The sequence below is a fragment of the Astatotilapia calliptera genome, chromosome 3 (genome assembly GCF_964374335.1).
Source record: "Astatotilapia calliptera chromosome 3, fAstCal68.1, whole genome shotgun sequence".
Classification (NCBI taxonomy): Eukaryota; Metazoa; Chordata; class Actinopteri; order Cichliformes; family Cichlidae; genus Astatotilapia; species Astatotilapia calliptera.
In genome coordinates this window covers 65,782,096-65,805,887 of record NC_137424.1, presented here as the reverse complement: position 1 = coordinate 65,805,887, position 23,792 = coordinate 65,782,096, and the positions used below count along the sequence as shown (strand labels likewise).

General features: G+C 40.9%; 3 protein-coding genes across 3 annotated transcripts; 1 reads left to right on the top strand and 2 right to left on the bottom strand.

The window, feature by feature from the left end:
* Positions 1 to 1,506: 1,506 nt before the first annotated feature.
* Positions 1,507 to 9,360, bottom strand: LOC145425613 (Fc receptor-like protein 1). Its single transcript, XM_080298821.1, has 4 exons — positions 8,634 to 9,360; positions 6,536 to 6,808; positions 2,883 to 3,128; positions 1,507 to 2,796 (listed from the first exon to the last, which is right to left on the bottom strand). Exons 1-4 carry the CDS (start codon positions 8,674 to 8,676, stop codon positions 2,666 to 2,668), a joined length of 693 nt encoding a protein of 230 aa, XP_080154947.1. The 5' UTR covers positions 8,677 to 9,360; the 3' UTR covers positions 1,507 to 2,665.
* Positions 9,361 to 13,016: 3,656 nt separating this feature from the next.
* Positions 13,017 to 16,918, bottom strand: LOC145422542 (Fc receptor-like protein 5). The gene is made up of 5 exons (XM_080294025.1): positions 16,796 to 16,918; positions 14,933 to 15,205; positions 14,608 to 14,853; positions 14,336 to 14,521; positions 13,017 to 14,218 (listed from the first exon to the last, which is right to left on the bottom strand). Exons 1-4 carry the CDS (start codon positions 16,845 to 16,847, stop codon positions 14,358 to 14,360), a joined length of 735 nt encoding a protein of 244 aa, XP_080150151.1. The 5' UTR covers positions 16,848 to 16,918; the 3' UTR covers positions 13,017 to 14,218; positions 14,336 to 14,357.
* Positions 16,919 to 18,315: 1,397 nt separating this feature from the next.
* Positions 18,316 to 23,765, top strand: LOC145425606 (sialoadhesin-like). The gene is made up of 7 exons (XM_080298807.1): positions 18,316 to 18,535; positions 20,159 to 20,194; positions 21,233 to 21,505; positions 21,585 to 21,830; positions 21,912 to 22,064; positions 22,806 to 22,904; positions 23,526 to 23,765. The coding sequence occupies exons 1-7, from the start codon at positions 18,505 to 18,507 to the stop codon at positions 23,618 to 23,620; spliced, it is 933 nt and encodes a 310-aa protein (XP_080154933.1). The 5' UTR covers positions 18,316 to 18,504; the 3' UTR covers positions 23,621 to 23,765.
* The last annotated feature ends 27 nt before the right edge of the window (positions 23,766 to 23,792 follow it).

Genomic DNA, 23,792 nt, shown 5'->3' with positions numbered 1-23,792 from the left:
TGTTTGTAGATTCTGTGCCGTAAGAACGCGGTTTATAACGCTGCTGAACTGTGTCTTACGTTTCTCGCTCAAAGTGTGCGCGCACAAAAGCTTCTCGTTAATGCTCAGCAATGCTCTCGCATCTCATTTGCACCACTAATGCGTCATGTTTCCTCGTATATTTAAAGGCTTTACTTTGTAGCTCTCTGTCAGCTGTTTTCTGATCATTTCTCTAAGTGAAATGGGAAACGCTCAAGCGGTCGATTACGCGCACAAGACAAAAACAAAACGGCCTGTTTTGATCTGAGCGCGCACAGCGAGAAGCAGGAAGTTTTTTAATTTCCTCACATCGTCTCTGACTGAACGTTTCTGTTTTTGGAGTCAGCAAACAAAAAAGAAAATATATATTTGACCCGCTCCGGAGTTACTCCACATTCTGAGTGGAAATTATGGTTTCCTTAACTGTTTATCTGCAGGCAGGTCTCACATGGTTTACTTATGAGCAAGTTTGGAAATCTAATAAATATGAAGAAATCGCTTATGTTAGTTAACGCTCACCTGCAGACACAGTGAGTCCAGCAGAGACGCTCAGATGTCCGAGCAGCCATTTCCGCTTCAATGTTCCGAGTTTGAGAAATATCCATAGGATGGTGAGATTTCCCCAAAACAGAATATCCCAGTTTAAACCCTGCCGAGGAGTTTAAAGAGAAGTTTTTCAATACAGCTAAAAGTTTCTGAGCGTGAAAACAGGTGCGTTTGTGTTCAGTGGCTGCTTGTCTTTTGAGGAAGGAGAACAGACTGAGGGTGGGGTTATAAACACGTGCTAATAACAAAGGGGCTCAAGTCAATGAGCTAAACGTCTGGATTCAGAGCTGCTCAACAACAAAACCAATCTATCATAAGTCACAGTAAAACCATCATAGAAGCTGTTTAGTCGAATCTAAAGGATTCATGCTCAGCTTGAAGTAGATCTCTGACTGTGACCTTCCATCATACTGACAGTGGCCCACACTTGATTGGCTCTAAGCTAAGAAAATGAACATGTCTGCCAAGAAATGTGTGGCTAAGAAAGTGACGTGGAGTCAATCATGAAGCTCAAACAAGATCTGCAGTTACAGTTTAAAGCAGTGGTGTCAAACACGAGGCCTGGGGAGCAGAACCAGCCCACCAACAAGATGAATTTAGGCCGACTGGAGTTGAAGGAGTGAAAAATTATACAAAACTAAAATATTTCCAGATGTAGATATAAAAAAGAAAACCATCATAAAAAATTGGAAATAAAAAATAGATAGAAAATGTGACTCATCATAAAAAGCAAATGTATTAATCAAATTGTTTAAGTTGGGTAAAGGATTCATGTTTTAGCTTTTTTTTCCAGTGTCTCATTATTTATTACTATTTTCAGAATGTAATTCCTTAAATTAAAAAAGGAAACTATGGCAGGGTGCACTCTACTAGTTAAAAAAACAAAAAACAAAAACTCAAGTGTTCAGTCAGTGGCGTACTGACACCGACACGTGCTTTCCATTCACAGTTAGTATTATTTATTATTAATAAAACACTAGTATCAGCACATCAATAAAAAAATGAAACAGGTTTTTTTTAATTTTACAGTTTATCTGAAGGAAGTAGTGCAGCTTTGTACTGTACACCATAAACTGAACAGTGTAAATGTCAAAGGGCAAACTGAATTAAAAACAGCCATAAACTGTGTTAGCATGGAAAAATACACTATCTGCTCCAGCCTGCAAAATAGCTACACAATCTTAATCTCAACAAACAGTGATGAACACTGTAACATACGTTTCTGTGGACACACACAGGGACATGAGAGTAAATCAACAGAAAGGTCATCTGACAAGTATGTGAGTGGTTGTGCTTTGCTACACTAACATTTGCGCTTCTTTTAAAGTGGAAATGTTTTGGTTATTTCACCCGAGTACTCATATTGTGCCAGAGCTACTTATACCAGAGTAGCTTTGCATGCAGTTCAAAATGAGAAGCCCCTTGGTGTATCCCTTATCAGATAGAATCTATCTGAAAAGAGCTGTTTAACTCCTCCCTCTTCAGCATAACTTTCTTCTGATTGGCTGAAAGCGTTAAAAAGCAGGTAGGCGGGGCTTCTGCACTGCAGGAGCTTTGTGCACTCACACCAGTATCTGTGAAGAAAGAGGAACTTACCACTGATGAAGAGAAGAAAAAGTTAACAACAAATTTTAAACAGTACAAAAAAATGGATAACTGAAGGGAAGTGGTGCTGTTCAACTAAAGAAATGAATACTGAAAATATCTGTTGTATCTGAGCAAAAACACAGAGGAGGTTGAGCTTTAGCAACTTGAAAACATTACACACTCTAAATGTGGTTAAGAAAAAAACAAACATGCAGCTGTGCGTACAGACATAAAGATAGAAACTTTAAAATCCAGCAAACAATAAGCTAATGCTCTTCTCTTATCACATTTCAACCCGTAAATGACAAAACAAACACTAAATCACAAAGAAGATGAGCTTGTTGTCCTCAGTGTCATGTTTGCACTTTTCTCCGTTTCCTTTTTGTCCTTTTGTAAAAGTCTCCATATTTTTACTGTTTAAATATGCAGTTATATTGTCAACATTTAAAAACTATATTGTGTTTTTCAAAAATGTCCTCATGTACTGAAGTCATACATGAGGAAACTGGTGATGTCATCTTCTCCAGCTTCTTCTGGTAAGCTGGTTCCATACAAGCAATGATAAAACCACAACACAGACTGATGCAACAGTCAACAACACGGTGAGAAGAATAGAGGCTCCAGAAGGTTTGGTGGTGTGTTTGTCTAAAACAAAGCAAACACAGTCATTAAGTTGTCGTCACATTGTGAATGTTGAAACCTGCAGAAACACAGACAGGTGAGTGTGTCACCTGTGACAGTGATCCAGCTGGATGGAGACTCTCCATGACCGCTGATGTCACACTTGTAGAGGCCTTCATCAGACCTGGAAACATGCTGGATGGTCATGTGACCTGTAGGCTCTTTCCCGATGAAGACGCCATCTTTATAGAAAGCAGCTGGGAGGTTGGAGGGAGGGGTCTTTGTTTTACAGAGCAGAGTGACGTCATCTCCCTCCATCACAGGGAGGACAGGACTCTGCAGGATCACTGATCCACCTCAACACAGAGACAAACTACAGCATTTCATCCATTTACACACAGCTTCATCAACACTAACTCCACACACTCAGCTTACCAGTGACTGTCAGGTTAACCATGTTATACATACATGGTTAACCTCACAACCTGTATACATATATACAGTATATGTATATATGTATATATATACATATATACATATACTGTATATATGTATATATATGTATATATATACATATATACATATATATACAAGGACAGGCCCCTGCACGGTATGTACCACCGTCAGATAGAGGAGGTGGCTGATATCCAGAAATCCTACCAGTGGCTGGACAAAGCTGGACTGAAAGACAGCACAGAGGCACTAATCATGGCAGAACAAGAACAAGCTCTGAGTACAAGATCCATAGAGGCTGGGGTCTATCACACCAGGCAAGACCCCAGGTGCAGGCTGTGTAAAGATGCCCCAGAGACAATCCAGCACATAACAGCAGGGTGCAAGATGCTAGCAGGCAAGGCATACATGGAACGCCATAACCAAGTGGCCGGCATAGTGTACAGGAACATCTGTGCCGAGTATAACCTGGAAGTCCCGAGGTCAAAATGGGAGATGCCCCCAAGGGTGGTGGAGAATGACCGAGCTAAGATCCTGTGGGACTTCCAGATACAGACGGACAAAATGGTGGTGGCTAACCAACCGGACATAGTGGTGGTAGACAAACAGAAGAAGACGGCCGTAGTGATCGATGTAGCGGTTCCGAATGACAGCAATATCAGGAAGAAGGAACACGAGAAGCTGGAGAAATACCAAGGGCTCAGAGAAGAGCTCGAGAGGATGTGGAGGGTGAAGGTAACGGTGGTCCCCGTGGTAATCGGAGCACTAGGTGCGGTGACTCCCAAGCTAGGCGAGTGGCTCCAGCAGATCCCGGGAATAACATCGGAGATCTCTGTCCAGAAGAGCGCAGTCCTGGGAACAGCTAAGATACTGCGCAGGACCCTCAAGCTCCCAGGCCTCTGGTAGAGGACCCGAGCTTGAAGGATAAACCGCCCGCAGGGGCGTGCTGGGTGTTTTTTATATATATATGATTGGAGCAGAATTGTCTGAAGCGTTTGGTTTCTATAAGCTCTAAAAAGTTGAGTTTTCAATTGAAAAAGAGGTTAAAAAATGCTCTTGTGCCCTTTCACATGATCTATTACTCTATATTAGAGATGGCACAATACCACTTTTTTATGTCCGATACCGATACCGATATCATAAATTTGGATATCTGCCGATACCGATATGAATCCGATATAGTGTTTTTTAATCAACAAAACTGTTTTTTAAATATCTTGCTGCATTTTGTATAAGTTCATACTCAAGTTTAAAACAACAACTACACTAAAGCTATTCTGTTATACCTGTATACAAAAAAAAATATTTCATAGTTCAGCAATACTGATCAATCTAATAAACTTAAACCTACACCATCCTCCCTATTTTGGTATTTTAAAGAGTACTTAGCATAAATATTAAGCAACCTAACTAATAGGGTTCCAACTCCCAGCAACAACAAAAATAAATAAATAAAAAATAGGGAACCACCCCTCACGCTCCACCTCATGATGCTTAATCGACGTAATCAACCTTAATTTGATGCAGTGTGAAAAAAATGCACAGAAATCAATTATTTTTCAAGAAATATTAAATAGATTCAACATCTTTCTTCAACAGAATTGCAGACTGCACAGATGGTACCTTCCCAAAGGAAAAAGTACTATAGCTTACTAGGGTATATATATTAGACTTAATAGTTACTATATACAATAATGGACTTCTATTCATTTTGCATCAAATTAAAACTTTGGGTGTCAGATAATTATTTATTAAAAGCTAGACATTTTAAATGAGAATAAGAAAGAAAAGTATGTCTTTGTGCCCCCTTTTCCCTGTTAATGCCCTATCGGCCCCCCTGGCTAAACTTTGCTAGATCCGCCCCTGCACAGTTACCAGCCGTCAGCTACGTAGAAAAAGATCCTCGAGTAGAAAGTAATATTAAATACATTCTAACAACAGCTGATCAAGCTTAAACGTGCTGCTGTTGTTCAGCCGCTGGTTTCCTCTTTCTGGTGCAAAGTGGGCCAAAAGCAAACTAGCGACAGGACTCGCGACAGAAAAGCCGATCAGCTGATCGTTAAGCAGTTTCATGATTGAAGTAGCAGCAAGAAGAGGCAGTCGTTTGTTAAGCTTAACGCAGGAATGCTTTACAAACATTCAGAGATGGACTTACACACTTGCTTTACTTCTCTCGGGATAACTTTGTCGGAGATGAAATGCCGGGTTGCTAGCGAAGCTCCAAATGCTATCCAGACCACCGACAGGTCCCGCATGCCACAGCCGCTCTATCACGTGATGCATACTGCTAACGTTCTGAGGTGAGTTATGGCATGTTGCAAGTTTTGTGAGGTGCTTTCATGATATTTAATGGATCGGATTAAATTTTTTATTTTTCTCCGATATCCGATCCAGTAATTTAGGTCAGTATCGGACCGATACCGATACGTAATATCGGATCGGTCCATCTCTACTCTATATGGGTTATATATTTTTTTGTGAAGGTCAGCTTTGACCCTGGGTCTTAGAAATGAAGGGTCAAGTTCAAGTGCTTAGTCAGGCTAAGTAAAGCCTAGTATGTTGTTCACAAGTTTGAAGAAGATCCATAAACGGTTGTGGGTAATATGCATTTTTTGATGATTTCCCCACGTGGTGTGACCTTGACCTGATTTCCCCAAAATTAAATCAGCTCGAGCTGTTATTGGTATCTACCATTTTTATCTACCATTTGAAAAAGGCATCCTGAAAACTTTGGACACTAGACTGCTAACAAACATACAGACAATCAAACAGAATCAATTACATGCTTCCTCCCTTCAGGCAAAGAACTACAACAATTCATCCATTTACACATAGCTTCATGAACAGTAATGTTGGTTTTACGGTCCCACACATGCACAATTGTGGTTGGGTTTTTTCCCATCCCAGGTGTGTTCCAGTGCAGTACTCCAAGATCCTGACTGGAAATCACTGGAAGCAGATTATGTGAGCAGTTGAATGTGGGCCGGAATAGAGCGAGGATCGAATCAGAACAGGAGGATGGGGAAAAAGTGAAAAAAAAATAGTATGAAAAACACAGTCAACACTTTTCATTATTTTAACCCTTTTTTCACTTCAGCTCTTTCTGTGTTTGAACGTCGATCTTCCCCGTGGGTGGCTGACAGACCATCAATACTACAAGCAAGACTGGCCCACAGACCTATTATACTTTGGTATACTGCCTCCATCTGGCAACAGAGCTCATTGCAGGGAGACAGGCCATCCCTGAATTGGAGCGGACAGTGAACATGCTTGACCATAAAAGAAGCTTAACTCCACACACTCAACTTACCAGTGACTCTCAGGGTGAGGGTGCTGCTGGTTGCTCCCTCTCTGAACTCGCACCAGTAATCTCCACTGTCCTGTGTTAAGATATAGGTGATCTTGCAGGCAGAAGCAGTTGCTTGCCCCCACCCATCTCCACACGGAGTCATTCGCTTTATACTAGTGTTTCTCCTCAGAGTCCATCCAGCAGAGCTGTGGTCCTCCACGCAGCGCAGAGACAGAAAGTCGCCTTCAAACAGCTGGAGGCTGCTGGGACTCACAGTCAGACGAGCTGTGAGGGCTAAAGTGTAAAACATGGAATCATTTTGATACCAAAGACCATCTGGTCTTTTTTTTTAAATCAGTCTTCTCACATAAGTGAGACACTTGTGCAAATTAGGTGAGATGAAGCCCGGAGAATAAAAGAGCAGACTAACATGCAAGTTTCTCACATGATGGTTTGAAGAGGATTCATGACGAAAATATTCAAATCTAAATCTAAATCTGTAACCCATGTGATGTGTAATCACTATCTGTTTATACACCTCTGTCCATTTATTTCCATTCCTTCACCCCTAACCTGTGGCAGCAGATGGCTGCTCCACCCTGAGCCTGGTTCAGTCTGAAGCTTTTTCCTGTTAAAAGGGAGTTTTTCCTTCCCACTATCGCCAAGTGCTTGTTCAGAGGGGATCGTCTGACTGTTGGTTGTTTTTTTTCTAACACTGTACGGTCTGTATCCTACAACATGAACCCTCTTGTGGCAACTGCTGTTGTGATTTGGCGCCATATTAATACAAAAGATGATTTACCTCAGTTCATACACCAACATGAGTCCGTATCGAAACACATGACTACAATTACAAACCTTAGAAATAGATTTGTTGTAATTTGTTGTACTGCTGTCAGTGTGGTAAAAGCACAGCACTAAAAAACCCAACTAAAACAAAAAGACTACTTCTTTCTGCTGCTCTCTGTACTCTGTATTGTCTATACAGCCATCCCTAACATCCTCCCTCTGAAACCCTCTGCTTGTCCTCCTTCCCTCCACCCATCAGTCTTTTCTGTGGTCTTCCTCTTTTCCTCCTGCCTGGCAGCTCCATATTTATGATTCTTTGTCCTGTATATCCATTATCCCTCCTCTGCATATGCACAAAACACCTCAACCTTATATTTTTCAGTGCGACCAGTTAGAAAAGATGCAAAATAAAGAAAATAAAAGTAAAATGCAGATGTACTGATCTATCAATACGAATGGAAACATATGGACTCCTCTACATGTAGTAGCAGGTTGTATGCAACACAACGGTGTGCGTGTATGTTTTATTTGTCTTGCTCTAAGCTCATAGTGGAAGAAATTAACCGCATGCACAAACACACAAACAGCGCTCTGTTTCCTCCTCTGTGAGTGTTTTCACCCGTGGTGGGGCGGGGCTAACACGGTGGGCAGGGAGAGAGTTTGTTGTTGTTACACATCAGAAACACCGCTAATGGTTTCTGTGCTATATTTTTTCCACTGAATAAACAACAAACCTTAGACAACAACAACAAAAAGCCCGCTGCTGTCGAGAGCTCATAGGTTTAGACTAAGCTTGTGAACAACCTGTTCTCATCCTCATTTCGTGTTTGTGGAAGCAGCTGGTGAGGCTCATGTATGCACATGGATTAGTTTGTTGTCTGTTCCCAGACAAACATCAGCGAGATGGGTCTGTCTCTCCCAACTCGTCTTTACACTGTTAGCACCATCCTTTACTAACCTGTGAGAGATAAAAGTCAAACACTGAAACTTATTTAGGTCACCTACACAAATCCATTAATTACCTTCCTTTATGATAGACCATTATCTCTGTATCCTCAACACCATCAGTCAGGCCACGGACTTCACAGAGATCACCATCATCTACTGAATTAAGTCGCTTAATTAACTCCTTGAGTCGCCTCAAGGTGCTTTATATTGTAAGGTAGACCCTACAGTAATACATGCAGCTAAAAACTAACCAATCATAGGAATTACAGAAACAAAAACATGCAGGATCTCTGATATGTGCCACAAACCAATTATATTACATATTAAAAAAAAACTTCCATCACTTCCTTATAAACTTTCGTCTTTTTAGTGCTTTACTCACCACAAATCAGAATCAAAATCAGGAGGAATCTGAAAGAATCCATGAATGACGAGTGCAGAGTGACTGCAGAAGGAAACCAGCTTTACATTCGACACTGACAAGTGTTTATACAAGGAGGCAGCGTCATTTAAAGGAAGGGTTTGTGGTTCTCAGAATCGAGACCAGAAGCAGACAAAGGGATCACACGCTTATTCAAAAGTAAATAAATGTAAAGATCCTTGTGACCAGTGTGATTATTTAACTAGATTAACATCTCTGGCCTCAAAACAGAGCACACATGCAACGCCACAGCACGACACAGAGCATAAAGCAGGGATATCACAGGATGTCAAAATAAAGCTGCTCGATGTTCCGTAACAGTTCCCTTATCTTTTATTGACATAAGACATTTGAAATGTACGGAGCCCCCCAGGGGACATGGGAGAAAAAAAAATTAGGGAGAAAAAAAAAATTAAGACGGACTTTTGCGAGATCTCGCAAAAGTATTGCGAGCGCTCGCGAAAGTTGAATTCCAACAATGGCGGCAGCTACTTAGTTGTAATATTGCTCTTTCTGGGTCACAAAATACACTTTTAAGATATTTTGAGGTGTGAATGTAGTTGTGTAAACGTCAGATACCTGCTCGGTTTACAAGACATCACATATTTGCAAAAGTGCTCCGACGTTTTTGGAGATCTGACACCCACTAGTTCGAAGCTAACGGGAGGTCGAGACCTACTACAGCCGGGAGGAACACCGCTTTCCCGGCACATCGTGCCTCGACCTCCCGGTCGGCTTCGAGCTGGCGGCCTCCGAAGAATGCAGCTAAAACTTTTGCGAGCTCTCGCAATACTTTTTTTTCTCCCATGTCCCCTGCGGGGCTCCGTAGAAATGTGTCATATAAAATGTAAGGAATGTGAAATAAGATATAAGGAACATGAGATATAATATAGTAGCATAGCACAAACATCTGATAATACTACAAAATTATTAGGACTTATATTGTAAACACTGAGAACAGATATAAAACATCAGAAATATGATATTTTAAAAAAAGAGTAGAAAAAAATGAGAACAAGCTCTGTATATCAGTAAAGTTTATTTCATTCAAACGAGCCATGTGTCCATATAATCAAGGCTGTTGCACTGATATTTACATTGTGCTTGTAGAGTCAAAGCACATTTAAAAAGCATATTTGCTTTTTTCCGTTGCCGTTGTACCATAAAAGTAAACACCAATGATATAAATTCAACACAATAAGACTTTTAATGGAAAAGCTAAACCAGACCTACAAAAAATGTAGTTCATGGAAGAGACCAAAAACATCAGCAACATATGGTCTCATCTGTACGTCAGTGCGAGTGTTTTTGTACTGTGTGTCCGTGCGTGTGCATTTTGCTTGTTTTGCTATGAGCTGAAGATGTCCACGCAGCCGTCTGTTTCCTCCTCCGTGTGTTTACATCTCTCACAGTGAGAAACGGGAGACGGGCTTTGAGCTGTTTATCCAGTCAGACAAGCCTGACGTCTGACTGGAAATGGAGGGATCTCTCAATTGGCTGAGCATAAACTAAAAACACTGTCTAAGAAACAGTTCACCTGAGCATCAGCGTCTGAAATAACTTTTTATCTGTGAGCTGTCAAGATAGATCAATAGCTAGGTAGGTGCCACAGGTGCCTGCTGAGGGTCTTATACTTTACTATGCAGGGATTTAATAAAACATTAAGTAAAAGTAACTTTAACATTGTGTAAAATTAGAATAATATGTATACATTAAATCTAAGAAAAACAGCTGCATGGATACAATAATATAATACAATATCTAAGGTAAATAGTTTGATATAATAGTAAAACACAGATGAGATTGGGACATTATGGCTGGCAGGTGTCACTTGTCACAGAATGAAGAGTTGTTATGCAGCTTCATAGAGAATGGTAGGAAGGTGTTCTTTATGGTAGCGAGGTTAAATCAGTCTGAGGGAGAAGAAGCTCTGCTGCCTCAGCAGTGTGGGGTAGAGTGGGTGGGATCGGTTGTCCACTTCAGTTTAGTGACCTCTGACCCTTAATGACTCAAACGCCTCTAAATTGTGACCAATGTCGCTTCGAACCTTTTGATCCCTTTGCTGATCCAGCTGGCTTCTCTGGCTCTGATACTCCCCCCCCCCCAGCAGACAGCAGAGCAAACAGCAGTCGCTGCTACAGACTAGTAGAAGATCTCAAAATTTTTTTCAAAGCAGCTATTGGTGCTCATTCATGCACACGGTGCGCTTTGTTATCTAAGCCCTGCCCTTCCGTGAGATGGCTCTGTCCCAAATTGTGTTGTATCACTGAGCAGATTCACTGCTGGGAAGCATTTAAAAGAAAAAATAGCAAAAACTTATTTTCTAAACTTAACTGTTAAAAGAAAAAGAAAAAGCAAAGAAAGAGGAGAAAATAAAGAACAAAGAGACACCCCGGGGTCTGACTAACCTGCAGTTTGTGCCACCACCACCTCCTCTTTTTTTACCCTAATGCAGTGTTTATGGATCACCACTGGCACAGCTGGTGAATCAGGGCACAAACACAGAGAACCACAAATATACTGGAGAGTAAACCACTTAACCTTGGATAGCCTCAAACATTAGTCTCAAAAGCTTTAGAAATGTGTATCAGATGATCCATAAACATAAAGTAAGATGTTCAAATGTGCAAAATGGAGACTAATTTCACTCCATAGTAAACACCAACACACCAACATACAGAAATAAAGACAACAGATTAGGCAGTCAGGTCTTTTCAGTAGATCACTTTTAAATGACAACTCTCCCACTGAACAAAAACACACATATCAAATGTTTTTTAAATAGTTTTCCAAAACCTGTTCAGATGGCTCTTGTTTCGAATACAGATGAATTTATATATTCATTGACTGTCAACCCGAGAGCTGACATTCAGTTGACATTCAGACGAGCTGTAAGGGCTGAAATCAAACATTAGAACATGTAGGCAGATGTAGAACGACGATTAGTATAGATGATTATTACGAGGTGTTGAAGAGCAGTCAGTGTAACAATAAACATTTGCACAAAAAAGCTGGTCAGCTGCTGTTGGTGTCAAAATATTACAAATATAAGTATAAAAAATGCTGCTCTAGTCAATATGATCAATTGCAGTAAAAGGTTGGAGATGTTACCAGCAGGGGGCAGAGAGGGGATGTTTGAGTGCATACATCAAGTTCAGCATGAATCTTAAACAGTCAGGAGTGCAGTAATGCTAGTCTCTGCGTGTGAATACATTATACAGAACAATGTAGGTTAAAACGCATAAAAGGGGAAGAAGTGCAGAGACAGCAGACCTGAGATGAATTTCCTGACATCATTCAGATGAAAGAGGAGAGCCCACTGAGTGTTCGCAGGGTTAGTTTCACAGGGATTACTCATATATACACTAACCTCAGCATCTGAAACACTGAAAATATTTAATATGAACGTCCAGTGAGAAACTTTGGAGGTGGAGTAAAACACTTCAACTTGAATATCCTCAAACATTTCCTGCCTGGAACTGAACCTGAACGCAGTTAAAAACCTACTTCTTACAGGGCTTGTAGTCTGAAACACGCTTGATCTCTGATATATAATATAATATATTAAACGTGCTGGGAGAAGGTCCCTGGACAGACCCAGGACACGTTGGAGAGATTATATCTCTTGGCTGGCCTGGGAACACCTTGATGTTCCCCCCGACAAGCTGGAGGAGGTGGCCGGGCAGAGGGAGGTCTGGGCTTCTCTGCTTAGGATGCTGCCCTTGCATCCTAGGTCATGGGAAAAAATGGATAAACACAGATGCATGGATTCACTGCTTCAATCACCTGCAGAGCCAGAAATCAGAGCCAAAATGCATGTGAGGGAATCGATGAATGACAGCGGCAGACAGAAGTGGCTGCAGTCTGTCTTAAAGCAAGTTTTCACTCAGCTGTCTCCTTAATGAAGGGAGGGAGTGACTCCTGTTACTTAAAGAGAGATTTTACAACGCGAGAGGAAGCACTTCTTCACCTGTGTGAACACTGGATTAGATCACTGGGAGCAGTTGTTATGGAAGTTAAACCCTCTTCCTATAAGACATCTGCAAGCAACAAAATCACACTTAAAACCAACACAATGACACCGAGACATGATTTGAAATTGTGAAATAAATAAATGTTTACCCAACATGAGTGACCATGCTACCTTCACTATATTAGAGTTCAAACAGCTGTGTGTGCTGTCCAAAATTTTCTCAGTAATCACTATTAACATATTATTATTGAAAATAATGATAATGATTAATCCCACACAAGTCTGGGGAGCAGGTGTCTCTCACATACATCATACAGCAAGGGTGCAGTATACACAGCTGTCACTGCTTATTGAACAAAAACACACTTATCAAATGTTTAAATGTTCTTTTTTATTCCAGTATACTTCCAAACATGTGACACAAACAGCTGGTGTTTAATATACAGATGACTCGATATTGAAGCAAATTATTTGAACTTTTCTGGAGGAGCCTCGTTATCGGTCTTCAGGATATCCACGAACAGCATCAGGATGCAGGTCCAGATGTTTCTGCTGTGATGTGAAAATGCTCTCACTTTCCTCGCAGGTTAAATATGTGGTGGTTAGCACTGTTGCCTCACAGAAGGAAGGTCGTGCATTTAACTTCACCATCATGCCACGGCCTCTCTGTGTGGAGTTTGCATGTGTCTGTGTGGGTTCTCTCTGGGCACTCTGGCTCCCTCCCCTGGTCTAAAGACATGCAGTTAGTGGAGTTAGGTCAACTGGTGAATCTAAATTACCCATAGGTGTAAATAGTTGTCTGTCTCTGTGTTGGCACTGTGACAGACTGGCAAGGGTGTACCCCGCCTCCCACCCTGGTGGCTGGGATAGGCTGCAGCCATCCTTACAATCCTGACAAGGATGAGTGGAAGAAAATGGATGGATGGATTAAAATATGTTTATGTGAGATTTAATTCATCTGAATTTTCAGTTTATGAAGATTAACTTTGATCTTGGTGAAACAGATTTGCCCTGGAAAAAATGAAACACTGGAATAAACCTGAGAGCTGAGGGTGGGGGATCCCCATGGTGTTGGTTTTGCACACAGAAAAGCACAGGCGTCGAACTCCAGGAGTCGAGGGCTGATGTCTTGCAGGTTTTAGATCTCACCCTGGGTTAACACACCTGATTCAAAGGATTAGTTCATTACTAGGCCTGTGGAGAACTTAAAGACTGTGTTGGATCAAGAACACATCTAAAACATGCAGGACACTGGTCCTCAAGCCCTGGAGTTCCCCACCCCTGCAGAAAACAGTCAAAGAGCAGGGGTGGGGAACTCCAGTGTGTTTTGAGGGCTTTATGTGATATATTTAGGCAAAGTTTGCTTTTAACCTGGTAAATGGAGGTTTTGTTGGAAGTGGCTGTGTAGTTGTGAACTTGTGTAGAAAGTTTTAGGAGACATCATTTTAAGAAACGAGTCTCTGCAATCGAGAGAAACAGTAATAATAATGTCATTGATAAAAATGTCCTCATAGACGGTGAAAATGCATGATGACACTGGTGATGTTGTCTCATCCAGCTCCTTCTTGTTTATCTGAAACAAACCACAATTTTTTAAAAATTATTTAAGAAATTAAATATTGAAGAAAATTTTGAACTGTGGTAAATATAAAGTTTAAAACGACGTAAAATCCGGAAGTCTGAATCTCACCTTTGAGTTTCCTGTAATCGTGTCATCTCAGCATCGCAGCACAGACTGATGCAACAGTCAGCAAGACAGGAAGAAGACCAGGGACGAATGATGCAGAGGACGATGTAAGTGAAAGTCCAGATGTAGGTGGAAGTGTGTATGTAGGGGGAGGTGTGGATGTAGGTGGAGGTGTGGTGGTGTGTTTGTCTAAAACAAAGCAAACACAGTCATTAAGTTGTCGTCACATTGTGAATGTTGAAAGCTGCAGAAACACAGACAGGTGAGTGTGTCACCTGTGACAGTGATCCAGCTGGATGGAGACTCTCCATGACCGCTGATGTCACACTTGTAGAGGCCTTCATCAGACCTGGAAACATGCTGGATGGTCATGTGACCTGTAGGCTCTTTCCCGATGAAGACGCCATCTTTATAGAAAGCAGCTGGGAGGTTGGAGGGAGTGGTCTTTGTTTTACAGAGCAGAGTGACGTCATCTCCCTCCATCACAGGGAGGACAGGACTCTGCAGGATCACTGATCCACCTCAACACAGAGACAAACTACAGCATTTCATCCATTTACACACAGCTTCATCAACACTAACTCCACACACTCAGCTTACCAGTGACTGTCAGGTTAACCATGTTACTGATGGGACCCTCTCTGGACTCACACCAGTAAACTCCACTGTCCAATGGGTCAATGTAGCTGATGTTACAGAAAGAACCAGCACCTTCTCCCCACCCATCTACACACTGAGTCCTCTGTTGTCTGCTTGTGTTCCTCATCAGAGTCCATCCAGCAGAGCTGTCGTCCTCCTCACAGCTCAGAGACACAAAATCATCTTTAAACAGCTGAGAGCTGCTGGGACTCACAGTCAGACGAGCTGTGGCAGCTGAAATGAAACCACAGAACATGTGGGCAGAAGTCGTTTCAACAGGCTGTAGAAGAGCACGCATTGTAGGAATGAACATCTGCTCAAAAAATCTTAACCTGCAGTAAAACAAACTGAAAATAATCACTAAGCACATTTAATGTAAACTTTAATCCACACTCAGCAACAACTTCTCTCCCAGCAGAGATTTAACACAACATTCAATCAGTAATGATTTATCTGACGGTAAAGGTGTTAGCTACAAAGGTAAGAGGTAAAGAAAACCTAGAAAGAAATGAACTCTTTATGGCAAAGAACAAAAACAACACAAGCAACATAATGACTCATCTACACGTCAGAACGTGTGTTTGTCCACACACATACACAGTTCTGTTTCCTCCCCTCTCTGTTTGCATTTCTGAAGGTGGGCACTGAGAAACTCTGGAGGCGTGCTGCAATCCGCTGATCCAATCAGTCAGTCAGAAACAGTGTTTCATGTTTCCTCTGTTATTTTTATTCCACCGGATGAATGGAAACAAGCCACCATTTGGCTGGTCTGAGCCCACTCCTGCCTACATCTACCAACTGTATATAAAAGATGGATACTATGCAAAACTCTTGAGTCATCCCTCATTTCTTTATATTTTACTTCCAATTTACTTTCTTAGAATTTGTTAAAGTGGTCTTCTGAAAAATGGCTTTCAAAGTGTTTCTTTGGACACCTGCTGATTTTCCATTTATTTTCAGTCCAGTCCTTTTACCTGACCATTTTCAGTCAGATGCTCTTTTTCTTTTTCTTTTCTTTTTGTTTTAACCACTTAACACTGATCTATGAATCATTCAAGCATAAAGAGCCACCTGACTGAAGGGATGAATTAATATTATATTAATATTCTTAGACAATATTTTATTCTACTAAAAATTCCAAATGTAACAGTTTCATAGACATAAAATAGGATTTTGCAATGACGCAGAGCGAAACTGGACCAACGGAGGACAAAAAAAGAAGCAGCCTAAAAAAACTGTTTGCAGGAGATGAACAGTGTCTGAATATCATATAGTTAGTAAATGTGAGCAGTAAAGAAAAGATGCAGAAAAGACCTGATACAGGACCTCAGTGATTCATCTGGCCCTTTAGTTCATCTAAATCAATAAATCAGCAGAAAAAGCCAAACAGGCTAATAAAGGTCTGAGTATTCTGTAACTTATGCCACCACCAACACCTCTTTAACATCCTAAGGCCGTCTTTCTTGAAAGCACTGCTATTACAGTTACTTTAACAGTAACAGATACCTGCTATAGTAAACATTCACCCTTTACTCAGACAAACAGAGCATTAAAAGACTGCCCACATATTGACTTTTGTCTTTAATCCTGGCATGCATGAATTATGACAACCTCGATCAGGATGTTTTTCATAAGTATTTTTATTCATCTTTAGGCATAAAAAAGGTGCACAACTGATGTGTATGGAAAAACACATCAGTGTCTACTGCAGTGGTTTATGTGCAAGTATACTATCAACACTGGCACAAATACAAGAAAACAGCCTTTGAATAGCTGTCCACTGTAGTGACCGCTATGCATGAAAAGGCTAACCGCTTCACTCACCTGAATACCCAGAAATCAGAGTCAAAATCAGGATGAATATCAGAGAATCCATGAAGGACAGGAGCAAAGATGGTCCACCGTGACATGAAGGACAATAAAGTTAGACTTAACGCTTTAAAGAACTGAGAGAATGACTTTTGTATTTCAAACAAAGATTTTCAGTTCTGCAGAGCAAGAGGAAGAGAAATTTCTGAGAGCACTTTAAAGATGTAAAGTGTCTAAGATGTAAAGTTCCTCCTAGTCTATGTGCACGTTTGACATGTGGAAATCTGAGAGATTAAAGTCGACGTGTCAACTCACAAACACAACTACAGTTAACTGCAGCCTCACAATCAGCATGCAGAAGGCAGCAGGAACACTACAGCATGCCAAAATATTACACACATGCTAGATGATCCTCAACATGCTGATTTTTATTCATTTCACTACAACTTGAATGAAAACCGTGAATGATTTTACTTAAAAAAACAACAACAAACACTGCAAATGTTTCACTGCTGACCCTGTCCATCAGACCACCATAGTGATGGCTGCTTCCAGCACCTCAGAACATCAAAGCTGTCAAAGCTCAGAATATGTCAATGAGTTCAGTGTATTCAAATCACCTCCGATTTTAATCTAATTGGGATGTGGTGGAACACAGGGGATGTGCAGCCAATAAATCTGCAGCAAATGTGTGATGTCATCATGTCAATATGGACCAAAATCTCAGAGGAATGTTTACAGTACCCTGTTGAACTGGGGCCAGCCCAGTATTAGCGGGGCATGAATAATAAAATATGTAGGTGTGTAAAGTCACACACTAGTGGTCATGAGAGTGTGCTGAGACAAAACACCTTCATGTTGTCAGACTTTTTGTACTTCACGCGTGATTTTACATTCTGCTTTGAGAAGGTCTCACATTCAGCTCTGCATCTTGGTTTGATTCGCAGTCGGTGTGTCATGATCTTTATATGACGTCAAGCCACCGACGAGACTTTTTGTTTGAGCTGACAAGAAGGCGCACATACTTTCTGACTTGGCAATGTCACATTGATTCTCACTTTGCACATATACGTTAGCTTCATCTTAGATTTATAATCCATCTCCAGTTTTGTTTCCAGCTGGTATCTAAATCCTCTAAGACTGATCTGAAGCAAGCAACAGACTTACAGGTTCTCAACTTGAGATGTTTTACAGATTTCTGAAGAGAAGATGCGCAGATGGAGGAAAAAATGTACTTGAGAGGCCCGGGCTGGCAGTTTAACACATTCATACAGCACACATGCCGCAGTCTGTGGTGTGAACGGCTCCTAACGTCTGGCTTACCAGCAGAGACTCAAAGCTTCAGAGGAAATGCACAGGAAGTGCTGACAGAGTGTGATTATGTCACACGATTATTTTATTCAGTGTTGTATTCATATTTGTTTTCAGCTGTTGAAAGATGCTCTGAAAGTAAAGTTAACATGTAAGTAAGAGTAGAGTAAGAGTTCTTTATGAGGGCAGAGTTTCATTCAAAACCAGACCAGACCAAAGCAGTTTGTAGTTTGGTTTCACTCTCAGTTCGTCACGCGTTCGGGTGGTCTCTGTGCTGAGAAACGGAGCCACGTCAGATGTTTTTCCTTTTTCCTTTACAGCTGACAGAAAACCACAGACACTTACACAGAAGTAGGACACTGTTTTTGGGGTGTGTGTAACTGAAACAAATGCGCAAATAAAGATGTGAAACAATGCCGAGAACATCGCTCCTGCTGTCGCTCTGTAAGTACAGCTTTTCCAAATATGAAATAATAGAAATGGGAGCATTAATGGAAACACGAAAGGTCACAGGAACAAGTGTTATGTGGGCAGATTGAATGATCAGACAAATGAGTGAAATCCTGTTAGATGCTGAAAAATAGCCGTTTTTAAATACAAGTTTTAGATTTTTCTTATTTTTGTTATAATGTAAGGAAATATTTGCTGGAGACAGATTATAAAAATTGCAAGACTGTACACTCAGCTCGCAAAATTTGAGAAATATAAAGTGAACGCGGAGAGAGAGAATATCAACCATAGGGTGAAACGTTTCTCGTTGGTGGTCAATGGGTTTGTACGAAGGTTTGCTTCAGTTGCTTCTTCTTAAGCTCCCTCCACAGATTTTCTTCAGGACCGAGGTCTTGAAACTGCTCTATGACCTTAATATGCTTCTGCTTTAGCGGCTCCTTTGTTGCCTTTGCAGTATGTTCTTAGTCATTGTCATGCAGCCATAACCCATCTTCATTTTTCTGGCTGATGGAAGGAGCTTCAGTGGCTCGATTCATTGGCTCCTCAGTGGAAAGAAGTCGTTCTGCAGAAAAAGAGCCTCAAAGAATCGTTAGGGCATTTCTCTTCTTCAAACAGCTGATAGCAAACAGCATGACTTTACTTTCATCTGACCACAGGATGCTCAGGAATCTTCTCTCAATCATTCACACGTTTACTGGCAAACTTTAGATGGGCCTGATTGATTGGTGTGACACATCCGCACACAGCTGATATGGCGATTGTGGCTCAAGAGTTGGGAGTTCGCCTTGTAATCGGAAGGTTGCCGGTTCGAGCCCCAGCTCGGACAGTCTGCGTCGTTGTGTCGTTGTGTCGTTGTGACACTTCACCCGTTGCCTACTGGTGGTGGTCAGAGGGCCCGGTGGCGCCAGTGTCCGGCAGCCTCGCCTCTGTCAGTGCTCCCCAGGGTGGCTGTGGCTACAATGTAGCTGCCATCACCAGTGTGTGAATGTGTGTGTGAATGGGTGGATGACTGGATATGTAAAGCGCTTTGGGGTCCTTAGAGACTAGAAAAGTGCTATATAAATAAAGGCCATTTACCATATGTGCGAGCCAGCATTTATTAAAAAACAGCGACCAGTTGGGGTGAGAGAAGGAAAACAGGATAAAGACATGCTGTGGAAGAGAGACAGAGGTTAATAACAGATATGATTCAATGCAGAGATACTGAAAAGTAAAAAACCCAATGCATCATGGGAATCCTCCAGCAGCCTACACCTTGCAGCATAACTAAGGGAGGATTCAGGGTCACCTGATCCAGTCCTAACTATATGCTTTAGCAAACATGTCTGACAGTAACCTGTCCTGGGTGTGGCTGGTCAAACTGAACCCAGCTTTCCAATTACTTTTTCTCACAGAGCCAACTAGGATTGGACTATGTTTTCCTTAATAAATGAAATCATCAATTAAAAACTGCTTTTTGTAAGTTTGTAAAACAAAGAAAAACAAAACAAAACAAAACAAAACAAAACAAAAAAAACCCAAAACATAAAACAAACAAAAAAAGAACAAAGCAGTTAATGGCATTACACTCGTTTCCTTTTTGAATTTAACACCAACCTGTGTGTCATTTCTCCTCAGTGCTGACTTCACTGCTGGGCTGCAGACCCTCCCAAGGTTGGTACATTTTTCAAACGCATTAATAAACCACACAGCACTTTTCTCTGTAACATTTTTTTCAGTGTGGCTCCAGCCGTCAGTGGTCTGTTTGCTCTCTGTTTGCAGTATTTGCTGCAGTTACTCTGCCCGTTGCACTCTATACGACCACCTGAGACTTTAAGCTGTTAAAAACAATCATTTATAAAAATAAGTATTATTTTTATTGCAATTTTTTATTTCACTCAACTTTACTTCAGTTCTGTGTCTTGCCATCACTGCACATCTGTTCATTGGTACATTTACATGCTTACTACAGGTGACCTATTTAACTTTCCCCGCTGCCTGTTCATACTAAACAGTCAACATGGCTAAAGTTTCTAATAACGAGATACGTATAAGTAATTCCTGTGAGCCAACATCTCAGGCTTCAGACTGCACTAAAAAGCTTCTGGTCCAGCCTTGTGTTTGTGAGGAGCAACCAGTGAGAAGACAGATGGCTTCTTGTTTCATGCACTATATGCACCAAAGCCCAGGATCACACACCATGAATTGTAAGCTGTGCAAAATTAATTGCCATTTCCACTTTTACAAGAAATAAAGAGACCACAAATATAATTACATGACACATAGGTCACATGGTTGTAATGTGAGTCTCATGAGGAGGATTGCTTTTTGTAGTTGTCCCTTGTCATTTTGTTTAGTTTTGTTTTATAATTCTGTGTCTCTGTATTGTTGTTTAGTCTCCCTGTGTTTTGTTTCCTTTATTGTTCTGTTTCTGTTTTATTTTATTTTTGTTTCCTGTAACTAAGCCCTGTCATTCTGAAACAAGAAAAAGCAGTTGTAGGACCTCCTCAGCTGAGGTTGAGGTGGCTGAAAAAGCTGCTTGCAGAAAAACAGCAACAGTATTTAGGGTAGAGAAGCCTGTAAATAATGTGTCTTTTAAAACATTTGTCAACCCTTCATAGAAGGGTAACAATTTCACTTTATGTGTGCTTTAACTGAGATCAGCTGAGATGACCAATGTTTGGATGTCTTCTTCTGATGTTTTCCTCACAGCTCGTCTGACTGTGAGTCCCAGCAGCTCTCAGTTTTTCGAAGGAGACTTTGTGTCTCTGAGCTGTGAGGAGGACGACAGCTCTGCTGGATGGACTCTGAGGAGAAACACAAGCAGAGACACCAGAGCTGAGTGTGGAGATCACAATCAAGAATGGGGAGAGCCACCTGGTTCTTGCTGTAACATCAGCTACATCGACCCAATGGACAGTGGAGTTTACTGGTGTGAGTCCAGAGAGGGTCCCATCAGTAACATGGTTAACCTGACAGTCACTGGTAAGCTGAGTGTGTGGAGTTAGTGTTGATGAAGCTGTGTGTAAATGGATGAAATGCTGTAGTTTGTCTCTGTGTTGAGGTGGATCAGTGATCCTGCAGAGTCCTGTCCTCCCTGTGATGGAGGGAGATGACGTCACTCTGCTCTGTGAAACAAAGACCACTCCCTCCAACCTCACAGCTGCTTTCTATAAAGATGGCGTCTTCATTGGGAATGAGACTACAGGTCACATGACCATCCAGCATGTTTCCAGGTCTGATGAAGGCCTCTACAAGTGTGACATCAGCGGTCATGGAGAGTCTCCATCCAGCTGGATCACTGTCACAGGTGACACACTTAGACTGTGTTTGTGTATTCAGTATTCAAACATTCAGTGCATGAAAATAACTTTTTCTTCGGTTCATTTAGAAAAACCCATCACTGCAGCTCCACCTGCATCCACCCCTCCACCTGCGTTACCTCCTCTACTTGCTGTGTTGCCCTTTGGATCAGTCTGTGTTTTGGTTCTGCTGTTGTTACTGGTTCTAGTGATGAGGGAATGTGTCTGCAGAAAACTTGAAGGTGAGACTCAAATGTCTGGATTTTGTATGTGTGGCTTAATTTTGCTAAATGGTTTGTACATTTAAACAATTTCCTATATATATATGTTGTGTCTACATTGTAAGTACATGTCGTCACATTACAGCTCAAACTCTATGGTGTGAATTCCCAAAATTTATAATGTTTGGAATCTAAAGTGTTATTTTCACTACCTGAAAACATTCACTGCTTCCTCATCAGGTTTCATATGTAGGTGTGAATTATAGTAAATGCCTTTTTAACAACATATCCCTCATTTAGAAGAAACACATGGTCACTGTTAGCAACTTACAAAATAAATCAGTGGTTGTGTTATGAAGTGTTACTTTTATCATCATGAAATATTACTCTGTGACCTCGAGGTATGGTTAGGTACAAATACTTGCTCTGAATGTTACATTATTACAACTTATTATATTACAGCTTATCCTAATGTCCATTTTCACTTTGTTGTCATTTGCAGTTCAGGCTGTTTTCATAGACTCTCCTAACCTCCCCTTCTTACTTTAGGATTATTGATTGTTTCAAACAGTTAAATATGTTTACTGAAAACTAAACCCTAAATGTAGAAAACACCTGTGCTACATGGTAGATTAGGGTGCATCTAAATTGAAGGCTCTATTATAAAGTGCTAATATTATCATTTCAATCTTTTAATTACATTTATAAAGAAAGGCCCACTCTGAGTGTTTTTAAATCATGTTTTACTTTATTTTGGTTCAGCTGATCAAGAAGCTGGAGAAGATGCCATCACAGATGACACCACGTACAGCGAAATCAAAATAGCACAAGAGCCTCAACAGACAGCGAGAGAGGCCAGAGGTAGTATTGTTTATATTTTTATATCTCTGTGAGGAGCAATGCTAGTTTGAATAAATCTTGCACAAATCAGATGTGGTCATTGTGCACATCTGTCCTGAGGGTCAGGTTAGTAACACAGTAAAAACAGATCCTAAATGTTTGGTGCTCAGTGTGAGATTTTTGGATAAGTTAAGCAAACTAATGCATTATGCCAGCATAGGTGCTGCACAGATGCCCATTTCATCTGCAGTATTCTACATATAAAACATTAATCATAGGGAATGTCTACATATTTTAAAATACCAGAACTATCAAGGAAACATAACAACATCTTTAAAAAGAAGATAATAATGCTAATGCTATAATAATGGTTGAAGGTATTCTGAATCTTTAAAAAAAAAATTTTCTTAGTTATGTGTGGAGGGAAACCTGATGAAGTGAAACAAGGAAACCAGCATTTATTCATGTGAGGCCACAGAGGTCAGAGGTCACTATAATTCCTTAATCTGCACCTTAGATTGTCATGTGGGAGTATCGGGAGCTCTTCTGCCCTTAATCAATACAGATTTGTGTTGCAAAGGTTGAATTCATTTTTCTACAACTGTGTTTCATGTTGTTTGAATTGTGTGTCTTTGTGATCAGAGACGCCATCAAAGCCAGAGGTCATCTACTCTTCAGTGAAGAAGCTCACCCGTCCAACCACTGATGACCAGGCCATCAGACCGGAGTGCATTTAATACACCTCGAGTTACCCTTAGCTGTAGCTTCACTCTAATTTATATATTTTAATTGTAGTTTGTGTTTCTTTGATTGTGCAGTTGTTCCTGCAGCAGAGATCTGGTTTCTCTGCAGGATCAATAAAGTCTTCTTCTCACTTGTTGATTTTCTTGTGTGCTTCTCTGGGTTTCA